Source organism: Rhea americana, unplaced genomic scaffold, assembly GCF_003343005.1.
Source record: "Rhea americana isolate MKP2758 unplaced genomic scaffold, rheAme1 scaffold_196, whole genome shotgun sequence".
NCBI lineage: Eukaryota > Metazoa > Chordata > Aves > Rheiformes > Rheidae > Rhea > Rhea americana.
The window spans coordinates 1,352,842-1,366,678 of record NW_028186105.1 but is presented as its reverse complement, the minus strand read 5'-3'; the positions used below and the strand labels follow the sequence as shown (position 1 = coordinate 1,366,678).

The 13,837-nt window shown below is 40.7% G+C and overlaps 1 protein-coding gene across 1 annotated transcript; it reads right to left on the bottom strand.

Annotated features, from left to right (window-relative positions):
- Positions 1-4,690: 4,690 nt before the first annotated feature.
- Positions 4,691-13,355, bottom strand: LOC146596959 (uncharacterized). Its single transcript, XM_085303048.1, has one exon. It carries the CDS (start codon positions 13,184-13,186, stop codon positions 4,691-4,693), a length of 8,496 nt encoding a protein of 2,831 aa, XP_085159174.1. The 5' UTR covers positions 13,187-13,355.
- Positions 13,356-13,837: the final 482 nt, after the last annotated feature.

The window sequence follows — 13,837 nt, the reverse complement described above, 5'->3', positions numbered from 1 at the left end:
GGGGCAGGAGGGTTATGCTATGATGCTTCAAATGCCTTCCCAGAAAAAAACTAGCAAAAGATCCAGGAAAGAAATAGAAGTTCTTCTAGGGTTAGTTAGAAGCCGTAAAATTGTTCCACATAAAAAATACGTTATAGAAGAAAGCAGTGTTTTTTAAATGAAAAATATTAACTGTGCACATTAGATAGCTGGCAGTTGTATCATCTATAGGAAACGAACACACCATATGTTCTACTTCTCTGGGCATACAGATAGACGAAAGCATGAGACTTTATATGTATATATATATTATATACACACACACACTTTTGGAGGCTTAATTGCTTTTTTCTAAACCTACTGTTTATATTGTTGAAGAAACTGTCACAACCCTTTCTTTTTTTTTTTTTTTGACTTCTCAAATTGAGATTATTTATTTTAAAATCTTATTTTTGGAGATGGACATACCAGGATATTTTATACTCCCACTTCCAATTAGTATATATAAACATATTTGATGTAGATCTTCACAAGAGACATAATACAGTTAACACCTACTGAGCTAACAAGAGATTCTAGGGCTGGCTTGAAAAGCCATCTTCATTTTGAAAAGTTTAACATGAACCATTTAGGCCCAGACTTTTATGTTAATTATTTACTAATTCAGAGCTAATTTCTCTGCTTCGGCATCCTTTCGGARAATTTCTCTCTAGTTCCAAATAATAAACATCCAAAATGTTTAGCAGAATGAGATAGTTTTAAGACCACGGACTAATCAAAATATGTTACAGTCCTATGCAATACATCTGATTATCTTTTTGTTTGTGAAACATAAAAACTGCAAGAGGTGTCTCATAAGGAAAAGGAATGAAACTCTCAGCTACAGATCTAAAATCCAGAAAGCACAGAGAAGGCGCAAAGCCATACTCCATCCTACCTCTTGAAGTTGCAATCGTACTCTGCTAATGGCTTGAATCCAACGGGCTCTCGCTGGAGAAAATGGTGGTGGCTCATTATCACCACAGTAGCTTAAGGATAAGAAACAGAAAAACATGATATGAAAATTACTCATCCATAATATTAAAGACATTACACAGCACAATTATAGCTTAAATTGTAGAAATGAAAATAACCCACAGAAAAAAACCCTACAACCCCACATATGCTCTGGGAAAGAAGTTAATCAGATCAAGCCGACTCACCACACTGGTACCACATCTGCACACAAGCAGGTAGACTGAAGATTCTACATCTGTAACTATTATTACCCGCATCTACTGCCAGCCCCTACTAACTACTGTCTCTTGCCCCTACTGCTACAAATTTACACCCCTTCTTCAGTGGAAATTCATGAAAAAAAAAGCCTAGCAATAAGGCTTAAGTGTGTTTTATCCACATTTGCACCTTTCTCAGTCCACTCTTTTCCACAGCTTTTCTAAAGGTTATGGGCATCTGGCAAAAATGTTCTATCTCAGTGTCCCATAATGTTTTATTCTCCCTGAGCTCATGATACATTGGACTTTTGGATGTATCCCTTCTTTTGTACACTATTGAGATGTCAGCCATTCTGACATAAGCGTCCTTCCCTGTCTGTAAAGCATCAGGCACTGCTGGCGGTGTAACATACATACACACACACACACACACACACACACATCRTTTATAGGAACAAGGCACACCATCCGTGCTCAGGTGTAACTCCAAGGATTGCTCAGAGCTAAGTTCTCTATATGCTCCAGGGAGAAAGGAATGTGTTCCCAGAAAGTGGAAAGAAAGGAAGACAGTGATGCAGTAATATCCAAGTTAGATGCCTAAATTAGCCTGAAACAGACTGTGTGAATAAACCTCCACGTAAATAACTATAGGCCAGCTATTCTGGGACAAGACTTCTGCTGATCTGTAAGAAGAAGAAAGCGAGTCAGAGCTTTAAAAGAATTTAATATTTAATGCTTTTTCTAGTATTTTTTTTTAATGTCCTTAGTATAAGGTGGTTTATTGTCTCACACAGTTACACTGATGTCAAGATATGGTTACCTTCAAAGCTCTGAGCACAGGCAGGCAAACAAAAATAATCCCTAATCCAGAAAGCAAAATTACCCACTTTAGGGGCTGCTATGACTTAATTCCACCATTTAAAAAAAGCACAGTCACTCCCAAAGCAAAGTAGTGGAATYGCTGTAAAACTCTACATCATCCTGAGTATTACTCCTCCAACCTCAGCTAGGATGGCTGTCTTCAAAATCACCGTCTTCAACACTGCTGACGGCTTGGAAAGTACAAGGACAAGAAAATCTGCCATAGCGAGTCATAGCAACTTGTCTTTTCATATCGTAAGTCTACAACCTACAGCTACACACACCTTAATTCTGACCAGCTAACTGTGGCAGCCTGCTACAGCAGGAAGGAACTAGTGCAGCTCTCACCATCACCAGATGTAGTATTTGATTGCTTGCATGTAAGCTTGATCACAAATAAACAAAGCAAGCAGCAATCTTTGGGCCAGACTAGGCTCATTGAACAGTAAATAAAACACAGCAAATGAGTTTCAAGACACTAGCAGGTGCTCCTCTTTATGTACATAGAAAACATAGTTTAAGCTTAGCCAATGTCTCGAAAACATCTGGTTCTGTGCATAAAGATGTTTCATATATAAACAACATCAAGTTAGTTATTAGAGAAGAGGGCAACAACAATGCACCCAAGTTGCTCCAGACAGCAAAGAGAAGCATCCTTTACAAATTAGTCAAAAAAAAACCTCAATAATTCAGCATTTTACCTACCTCACTTGAGCTCCTGCATCAATGTCCTTGGGCTTCTCAAGTTCCAGAGGTAACTTAGCTGCAGAATGATCTGTATCTTTGTCCTCTGTCTCACAGACCTCCTCCTCCTCCTCTTTGCCACGAGGCTCCTCTTGCTCCCTGAGCCAGGTCTGGCCATCCTTCAGGTAGCTGCCAGAATCGTGGTAAGAATGGATCGACTCCCTTTCCTGGTGGTCATCATCTTGCTCAGAGCCGTGGGCACTTTCATGGGAATGGTCCAGCTCACTTGGGTGAGAGCTTCCCTGGCTGACATTACAAGAGGAGCCATATCTACTACTGCCAGCAGGGCTATGAGAGAATAAGAGATTGTCAGGAAAGAAAGCAGGGGCTTGGAGAAACACAAAGCAACCTGCGCATCTAACAACCTGCATGAGACAGCAGAAACACTGAAAAGATATGTTGCTAAGTAATACATAACAATTTTGCTCCCTGACCTAGATCTWGACTATCAAACTTCAAAACTCTGGTAGGCAGTAGAAATACTTGACACACAGCCTACCAGTATACAGACCACATATGTTAATGAATTACAGCAGTCTTTGTAATATCCACAAACTACCTTCCATTAAAGTCAGCTACAAACTGCTCGTGAAGGTATTTTAATAGCCAGACAGGACTAAGAATAGAAACACAGGAATTCAGAATGGAAGTGGTTTTGCCTCCTATGGTTTTACTGCATCCATGGGCTTTACTACAGCCATTTAATATGACTGTTGCTAAGAACCGCAGTTAACTAATATTAAAGTCAAAATTAAGGTTGAGATAATCCACATAAAATCCATCAAAAAATTAGAAGAATTTGTTCACAAAGGGAAGCTGTAGGTCTCACTCCAACAGAGCTTTCCCAAGAATTTCATTCATATAGAAAAGCCCAACACAGCATGGGTCTGACCTCCATGATTCAAGATACCACTTCTGGGAGTGAATCCCTGGAATCCTCACACAAAATAGAGTGCATGAAAATTTCTCGTGCAGTCCAGAAACTACAGCTGAACCACAGCAAATATTGCAATCCAAGAAATTAAGCTGTACTAATGTTTCTCCTACTTGCACATTTAGAATTTAGATGAATTTGATGTCAGACAGGAAATTTTGGAGTCCAGTGTAACAACTGTAGGATTAAAAGCACAACCAGTTTCACTTGCACAGCCTACAGCTGAAAGTTTAGCAAGTCTCTGTTCTGATTTTTGAGGGCAGTTGTAACTGAACACATACAGAACTGAATTCAAATTCATGAAATATTGCCAGCTTCCTTTAGTAGCTTCCTTAACTGCACGATATGACCTTTGCACAGTTTTTAGGAAGAGCAAGCATTAGAATACCTTCACTGATATCTTTGGAAATATTTTTAAAAGCCTCAATAATGTGAAATGAGCCTATTTAGTTCTATAATGGTAAGTTAGATTGGTAAGTAAGTTAGATTTCTCTTTACTTTGCATTTTGAAAACATGCTCATTCCCCACAGAGCATTATCTACTGTTACTTTTTCCTTAGCATATGTACTGTCACTTTTTGCTTAGCAAATACAACAAAATCATCTCTAAACAAGAAAGTAAAGCACATTGTACACAGCAGAATTAACACGCAAAGATTTCAGTTCTGAAAGGCTAATGAAATTAGCATTAAAAGCATCTAATTCAGTGGTACAGTACAAGAACAGGGGAAAACTAATAACACCTATAAAAGGAACGGAGAAAGCTGAGAAAATGATGTAAGGGCCTATACATACTAGTGCTAACAGCTTGCCACATCCTCTTGTGACAACTGTCAGTAGCACTACAAACACTAGACGACAAATAGGGGTGGGACTGAGCTACAAACATCAGACACTAAGGCCAAAATCTGCTGCTGCAGTATTGCATTATAAATGGTCATTTGCTTTAAACCATTTATTATGCCCAATTTGTAACTAGCCTTTTCTCATTCAGTTGTTCCACACTGTTCAGATCTGCAGGCTGTGTGCTAGGATGAAGTGATTCTCTCTTCGGAGCAGAATCAAGCTCAGTTTCTTTCAGTTCAGGCTGGTCCATTTCCCGTTCTTCTGCCTTATCATCTTCATGCAGTTCCCCGGAAACCACATTTTGCTGGTCCTCAGCCTCTTTATCAACTTTTTCTTTCAGCTCTTTGTTGAATACCTCATYGACAGCACTGGTACCAGATAGCTCTTCAGAAAGTTCATTGTCTACAGTGTCAAGCTGCTTTAAAGACAAATTCACTTCTGTATTTGCATTAGTTAGTTGATCCGATACTGCAGATTTTGAGCTTTCATTTGAACTGACTGTTCCTAACACCTTGTCCTCTGGTTTTGACAACGCCTGTGGTGGTACATGTGGTTCCCTTTTGACAGGAGCCTCYCTGTTGTCCTTTTGCCAAGGGAAGGAGAAATCTAGCTTTTTTCCGAATACTGTTCCTTGGGCACTCTCTGGCTTATTCACTTTTTCTTCACTGCCTCCTTCAAACAGAGTTGAAGAAAATTTCTTAAAGCTGGACATGAGCCCCTGGTCTGCTCCTGCTTTATTAACAGAAGGTGGTTGCTGAGAGAAGAATGATCCAAATGACTTCCCACTATCAGCAGACGACATAAAGCTGAACTTTGGCAAACTGGGTATGCTCGGTATTTCAAAGACTGGCTTACTGCTGCTTGAATCTGTAGGAGCGCTACTAGGTTGACCCTGTTTCTCTAAATCACATTTGGAGGCAATCCTGTCTGCAGGCGCCTTGTTAACTGCTAAATGCTCTGTCTGTTCAGCAGTTCTTTGCTCTGTTTCACTTGTTTTCTCCCCATCCAGTGGGAGCAGATGAACACTGGGTTCATCAGCTGGAGCTGTGGGTTCTGTTCTAATGCCACCGCTCAGGTCTGGCGGTTCAGCGCTAGCATTTGCCTGCAGCCCTGTTACAGTGGGCTCTGATTCAAGAGTAGCGATCAGATCAGTCTGAGAGAAGTTTGTTTCTACACTGGCAGGTGGGGCTTCAATTTCCAGTTCAAGCTCACTGCTAGAGCCAGTCTGAAGGAAATTAACAGCCGTCTTGTCTGTTGAAGCAGCTTCTTCTACATGTGAAAATCCCACATCTAATTGGCATGGATTTACATCAGTCTGGTCAGTGACCACAGTCTGCTCTGTATCAACTGCATTACTGAAATCAGACTGGCATGGTTTAGCTTCTACCACCTCGGAGGACTGTGTGTCACTATCCAACTGCAGGACCTCCAGGGTTTGATCTTCACTGCAGACCACTGCTTCTAGACTGTTCCTCAGTGGTTCCTCTCTACAGACTTCTGCATTCCTATTTTCTTCAGCTTCTATTTTCATAAGAGATTCTTTTGTGGCCTTCCCTTCTGCTGAGACAGACAATTTATCCTGCTTCAGAGAGCTTGGCACATCTATTTTAGATGCTCTGCTGGAAGATGCATCTTCCATCTTTCTAGAGTCTGGAATGGACCCAATGACATCTTTCATGCTACTACTCTGAGGTTTAGCTGTGGCTTTTGGAGGCATCTCTTTTGGAGTTTCTTTTGGACCTTTAAAGATGCCAAAAAGATCATTTGCAAAAGCTGGGGCTGGGCCACTTGGGAGAGAAGAGAAACCAAAGAAAGAGGAGCTCTTCTTCTGTGCAGTAGGAGGTGCTGGAACTTCAGGTTGCGAAAAGAAACTAGAAAGTGTTTTAGTAGGTCTCATTTTTGTCATGAAACTTGAAAACATTTCAACTGAAGAATCGAGTACTGATTTATCACTTTCAGATTCCTTAGGTCTGTTTTGTAAGTTAGATGCATCTGGCATTTTAGAGAGAGATTGCAGGTCTTGTGCCTGATGTAATCCATCACCAAGACTTTGTTCAGGTAATTTATGTTCCAGCAACTCATGTTGTAAACATGCTACTTCTTTAGAGACTGCCTCATTCGTTATGTCACTCGTAATACCTACGCCATTTAGATTCATCGAATCCCTTTTATCATCTAAGACCATGTTATAATCTCTATTTTCAGAGACTTGATCTTTTGAAGAATAAGGCTGCTCCTCATCAATAGGAAATGCTATGCTGTCCATCTTCCCTGTACTACCCAGAATATGTTTTTCTGCCTCTAACGAAATTATTTCTTGGCCCTGAGAACCCTCCTGCACACCGGGAGTTTCAAGACAAGCATCAGAAACAGCCAAATTGGTTATTGCATTGCCATCAGTCTGCAGAATATTTTTTCTGTCACTATCTTCAACTAGCTCAGCAACACTTTCTACAATATTTTCCACTTCCGATTTATTTTCTGAGAGAATGAGATTATTAGATGTTTGTTTACTAGTCACTGCTGCAATAATATCATCAGCCTCTTTTTTGTCTGCATCTTGTTGCCCAGCAGGTCTGCTAATTCTGACACCAGAGTCAGTGGAAATGCTTTGCTTCATATATGACTTGGAGTTCACTGATTGAGCTCGTTTTGTCTCATTCTCCTGTCTTGAGGCAGTTTGAGGCTTTTCATCCAAAAAGGATGTCAAATTGAAGAAACTAAAGCTAGTACTTCTTTGAGGCATGCTCTTCTCGGCAGCTGGACTGCTGGAAAAAAAGGAGGGCAGACGAAATAGCCCCTCTGTTTCTTGTTGCTTTGCACTAGCAGTTGACGGCATTGGCTCATCTGAACTGGTGAAGAATGAGAATATGTTCCTACTGGTTGKTTGTGCTGGCTGTGATTTTGAACCAGTAATATCTGACAAGCTGAAAGGCAAACTGAAACCAGATTCCTTAGGTTTCTGATCTGGCTTGCTTGGCTTTGTCTGATTAACTGCGTCACCTAAAAGATTTGCTTTTTGTTGCTTTGGTGTAACAGTGGGCACACTGCTTTGCTGCACAGCTGAGTGACTTGGTTGCCCTATTTTGGGACCTACACACACTGGCTTCTGTGAACCATTTCCAGGAGGCACTCTTTTATTATCCGGAGACTCCTCCCCAGCTTTTTTTCTCGGGTCTTTCATTCGCACATCAGGACTAGGGGAAATCTGCTTGTCCATGCCTTCTGCTTTTACATCTTCCTTAGGGGCAGAGGACAGACATGGCAYACTGGTGCTCTGATGACCAACAGGTTTTTCATTCTTTTCTTTCAACTCAGCCACAGCTCTGCCACTGTTTTTTGGCAGAGTCGTAGTACTTGGGGTTGGTTGAGAAGACACAGCCTCCACTTTGAAGAGATCTCCAAGCGATCCAAATAATGATGAGATGCTAGAGGTTTCCTTCTGTTCCAGATGTATCGTCTTTTCTGGTCTACTGCCTTGATTTTTTTCCAGATTTGGTGATGGCTGTGGTGCTTTACTTACTTGTGTTTTAAAGAAGTCAAGAAATCCAGAAGTTTGGGTTTTATTGGCAGTTTTGCTTGCAGAAGAATCTTCCCCGATGCTGAACAGTTTCAGGGCACTTTTAAATAATGTCTCCTCAGGCTCGGTGGCTGGGTGGCTCTGACTTGGCTGCGACTGTCTGGGCTCATTACTACTCTCATGACATTCAAGATGCCTCGAAACTGGTGTTGCTTTAATGGGTCTCTCTTCTCTCACAGGTCTATCACCTGAAATATTTTGGCTCAGCTGAGAAGGAGATTTTTTTAATCCTGTTTTTTTAACATAGAAGTTTTCATTCTGATTTGATTCATGTTTTTCACTTCTAGTAGACTCCAAATTAAATTCTAAYGATGTATTTATTCTTGGTTCAGATGTAATAGGATACTTTTGCCCTATTTTTGCTTCATCTCCTAATTTTCCATCCAGTGCAAGTGATAAAACATCAGCTTTGTTTTCAGATGATTTTGACTGTGCATCTTTTTTCTTCAAAGCAGAATCTTCTGACAGCTCAGAGTCAGGACCTGAAGACTTTCCAATCAGTCCACCCAAAGCAGAAAATAAAGAAGTAACTTTGTTCACAGGTGTTTTCTTACCTTCTTCAATCTTTTTTGCTTCTGTTACTCCTTCAGTGGATACCACAGTTTCTTCAGCTTTAGAAGCAGACTGAAACAGATGGAAATCAAAGAATCCTGATGATCCACTCTCAGTAGCTGTCACAGGGACAGTCTTATCCGCTTGCTTGGTATGGACTTTTTCATTCACTAACTTATTGAAAGCCACTTTGGAGTGTGTTCTAAGATCAAGGGTTAGAGGAGATTCTTCTGAATAATTCAGGTTTTCCTTTTCAGGTCTTAAGTCTACCTTGAGTTTTTGAAGTTTATAACCTGAGAAGTCTAATGGCTGCTCTCTTTGATAATAAATAGATTCCTCAAACATCTGTGAAAAAGTCTCCAAGTTCATGTTCATTAACTCATCACTTCTCTGCAAAGCTACTGACAAATCCAGAGGTTTATTTGTTGTGTAATCATCTAAAGATTCTTCTTCAGCAAACCAGAACAGCTCATCTTCACTGCCAAGAGGGACTTTAAAACCACAGACAGCAATCATGCTATCTTCTAACACAGCTCTTGAAACAGAATCCATGTGAAAATTATAATCCCAACCACCCGGGTAGGAGTATGTTTCAGGAGTACACACATAGACATACTGCCCAGTTGGATCAGTGAGCAGTGAATACACGTACTGGCTATCGCTGTACATGTAGTATCCACAATCACCATCTTCTGATGGCCACCATATACCCTGTTCAAGCATCATTAGCCACTCCTGGTASTCCTGGCTATAGGAGGAGTACATAAAGCTCTCATCCATACTTAAAGTCTCTTGGTCAATTAGGGTCCACATAGTTCCATCACCACCAGATGAGTAACTTAAATCCATGGGCATCTCTTCTAATGAGTAACTGCCATCTCTTTCGAATGGAAAATTACTATAATTTTCATTGAGAGAATTAATAGTCCATTTATCATTTTCTTCTGAACAGACATCTTGAAACATTAAATGGTCAAATGACTCATATGACATCATGCTTAAATCTAAACTCTGTCCATCAAAATTAGCATTAGTCTGCCAATCCATTACATTTGCATTTCCATCCTTTTTACAGAGATTCACTACCATATCATTTTCTGGCCAGCTCAAGAACTGAGAGGGTGGAACGTAGTTCCGGTTTAGTACATAGTAAACTGGTAATGCTATTCCATGAGCATCAGCAGCAAATTCCCCCACGTCATACTCCCATTCAAAGCTAGAATGACTTCTTGTTTCCTGATAATCTGAGTACTGCTCTGTAAAATTATGGCTTTTATTAGACAAAGTGAGAAATTCATTTGACCCTTTGTTTAAAGGGGTTGGAAGAACTCTAGATTCTGCATCCTGATTAGGGATATGCCTGCTATTTAAAGGCTTTCCAGATAAGTCTTGCACTTTGTCCTCAGAATTTTGAGCATCATGGAACACAAGATGCCCACTCTTGGGAACATGAGGCTCAGCTGTTTTATTTACTCTTGTACTGGACAGGTAGCTGGCATTCTTGGAAGATTCCACCATTTTCACATTTTCTAGTTTCTCCTTTGGTTTGGGCAGGAGATTTTTTAAGAAGCTGGAAGTTTCATGCTTTTCTACAGCGCTGCTTTGAGTATCAGAGGTCATTCCGGAGCTGCTGGACTTTTTATCTGAGCTAGAACCATCACTTCTATCAAAAAGCTTCATGAAGCCTAGAGAGTTTGATTTCACCTTCTCTTGCTTACATTCAGATACATTTTCACTTGAAGCAAATTTAAATAAGCCAGAAAATAATCCAGGAGAACTGGTTCTCTGGCCATCACCCTCACTTTTAACAGTTAAGTCTTGATTATTGGGTGTGTTTTCACTGGAAGAGATGTGAAGAAATCCAGAAAGAAAACCTGCTGTGTGTTTCTTCTGCATATCATCTGCACTTGTAGCTTCTGGTATTTCACCAGAAGAAATGGATTCAACTGAGCTGTCATTTAAGCCTGGTGCACTTAGTGCACCTTCTCTCAATCCTCCTTCTACATTTCTAGGTTTTTCTGGAGCACTCTTAGTTCTCTGCTGCTCGTCTGCAACCTTGAAGGCACCAGAGGCCCTCTCCTGGTGTTTATCTCTGTTTACTTGGGCACTAGAAGGGTTTTTTTTACTCATATTTTTTGTTTGTATAAGTTCCTTTTTCTGGTCTGATAAATTGGGAACAGAGGTAGATTTTAATGACATGGTATCTTCTAAACCACAGTTTTTCTGTTCAAAAACACCACTAGAACTCTGAYGACTTCGTTGTTCTTTTGAAGCTGCCAGATTTTCTGCAGAAGAAAATTTAAACAAAGAAGGAATAAAGCCTCCTTTCTCCTTTGTACTTTCCTGCTTGTCTGAAAAACCCAACCCGCTGAAAAAAGGAACCTTCCCAGGAAAAGGAAATGAATGTTCATCGTTTGATGAACTGTTTCGTCTTATGTCTTCTTCAGACTTGTGGCCTTTAAAAAGCACTGATGTACTTTCTTTGTGCCCTAGTTCAGCAGAATGAAGCAACTGACTGAAGGACTTCTTGAGTGGACCGAGAAAGTTATCAGGTACTGTAGCCTGATCTGGAGGCTGTGAATGAACTTCCACRTTACTTCTACTTTGCTTTTTTCCTAGTTCATGATCTGTAGCATGCCAATTCCCTAAGGGACTCATAGGACGCTGCTCTTTGGCAGTCTGTGAAGCCCCTTTGACAGTGATGTCTGGCTGATTTGTAACAGGACACAAATCTGACTGCATTTGTGGCACATCCTGTTGCTTGGGAGCCAAGAGACCATCAAAATTGGCTTTCAGACTGAAGGAGCTGACTGAGTTTGTGAGCTTGCCAAAGATTGAAGACACAGAAGTGTTATTTGTGTTTACTTCTCCCTCACTTCTCGTCTCACTCGCCTGTATTTCTGGAACAATACTGCCAGTCCTGACTGCTGTCCGCCCAGACAGTCTCTCACTTATGTTTGCCTCATCAGCTTTCGCATGGYTGTCCTCCTTGGCTTGCTCCTCTTTTATGACTTCTTGTTTTGGCACTTCCTTCTCAGAGAAGATCTTTAAAGGATTAAACATGCCTAGGACAGAATTAATAACCGAATGCTGGTGCTGTTGGCTGCTGGTGGTAGTTTCTTGTGACTGCTGAGGATGATGCGGTGTGGAAGCCTTATCGTCTCCCTCCTTGGTTTCTGGCTTGCTGGAGTTTGTATTTGATGCTCTTTTATCACCGCTAACCTGGGATGGTAGCAAAGAGTGAATGGAGAACTTGGTGTCAGCTTTACTGTCTGCCATTGTTCCAGATGAACTCTCACATTCGGGCTTACTAGAAACTACATTTGAGATTCCACCTTCTGTGGAGTTTTTGCTTTCTGTTTTCTCTGGACTGGAGGAGACAAGCTTTTCAACAGAGGCTGTGAACTGTTTTGTACTTGATCCCACCTTTTCAGTGAAAGAGCTGAACAGGGAATTCACTGTATTCTTCACACTTGACAAGTCCGGGAGAGATTCAGATTTGCCCTTGCTAATCTCCTCTGTGGCAGGATGTTTGGTCTGTTCAGATTGTCTGCCCTCTACTGAATTACCAGCACTATCCTTCTTCAGTGACACACACTCAGCACTTTTTTTGGTCTCTGGCAATGTAGCAAACTTGTTGATCTCCTCCTCTTTTTCAGCCAAGTATTCTGAGACTGACTCTACTAAACACTGAAGTTCATCCATCGTGTCTACATAATCCTCGCTGGGTTCTTCAACAGGAGAAAGCRCCAAGTCTTGCACAGAATAATTATGCTTGCTTCCTTTAGTCTTGTGGTTTTTATCACAGCTAGCCTTTAACGTGGACTCCAAATCTGGAGGGCAATTAACAGTGAAGTCTCTCAAAGGGCTGATGTCAGCCTCGCACCATGTTTGTGAAAGCACAGCCAGTTCTTCCATTTCCTCATCTGAAACAGGTGAGTACTGGAACTCCTCGGAAGCACTGCTGTCAAATTCCTCAAGGATATCCAGGGGCACAAAAGCATCATCCAGCTGCTTCCTATGTTTCATGTCTTCACTGCTACTGAGGTGAAGTGAGCTCTCGGGGTTCAGTCCCTGCTTGTTGGGCAACTTGCCACTTTTAACCATCAGGCCATTTTTGTATGGGCGCAGGATGGGATAGGCAGGCAAATGTTCTTTATTTTCAGAGCTGCTGGTATATTTTGCAGTTCTATCGTATACTGGGAAAACATCATTAAGTTCAGAAGTAGCTGGCACACCACTGAAATAAACTGTTTTCTCCCTAGGAAACTGCAGGCCTCCATTGCTTTGCAGGCTTATTTGTTCACTGTCATCAAAATCATTGTATCTCAGTTTCTTTTTCCTTCTCCTATCTATTGTATCATATTCCTGAGGATACCTAGGGACATCTAAAGATCCTGACTCCACACACACGTTCTGGCAATACTTTGATCTTGCACAGTGATTAGATTTTTCCCTTTTTGAGAGAGTTTGCATCTTTTTTATCTTTGTTTCCTGCCAGCTTCTATTCTTATGGCTCTTTTCTAAGAATTCCTCTATTAATAGTTTTCCTAGCTCTTCATAGTTACTCTCCTGTTCTTCTTCTCCATCTTCACAGTTAAATGGAATGATCCTGACTCTTTCATTTCTAGCTAGAGATCCTTGTCTAAGATAAGAAATAAAGGAGGGAGAGGGAAGGAAGAGAAGCAACAAAAAGAAGAAAAGGGAAAMAGTTTTTTTAAAAAAATCTTCAAAAGGACAGTTTCAATGAGGAAAAATAGTAATGCTTTAAATAAGGAAAAATTAAAATGAGAACTAGTCAGAGATAACAAAACTAAAAACTTGACAATTTATGAACATTCAATTTCAATCAWACTGTCAAAAAAAGTAGCATGGGTTATGATATTCCAGCAGTTACATTTGCAAAAAATTAACAAAGTGCCTATTTGAGGAAGAGTAGCTTTCTGTGATCGATTGAGGGCACACAGCCTTGGCTGCACTGTACTGTGCAGGCTCCACTGTTAAATTTTTCAGCATGCTGAAAAAAGTCACTTATTACAGTAATAGGACTACTTCAAGATGCATGCCCACGTGCACCATTCCACTATGCTGTGCCTGCATTTCAGCCACTATAGGCAGGAGACCTTG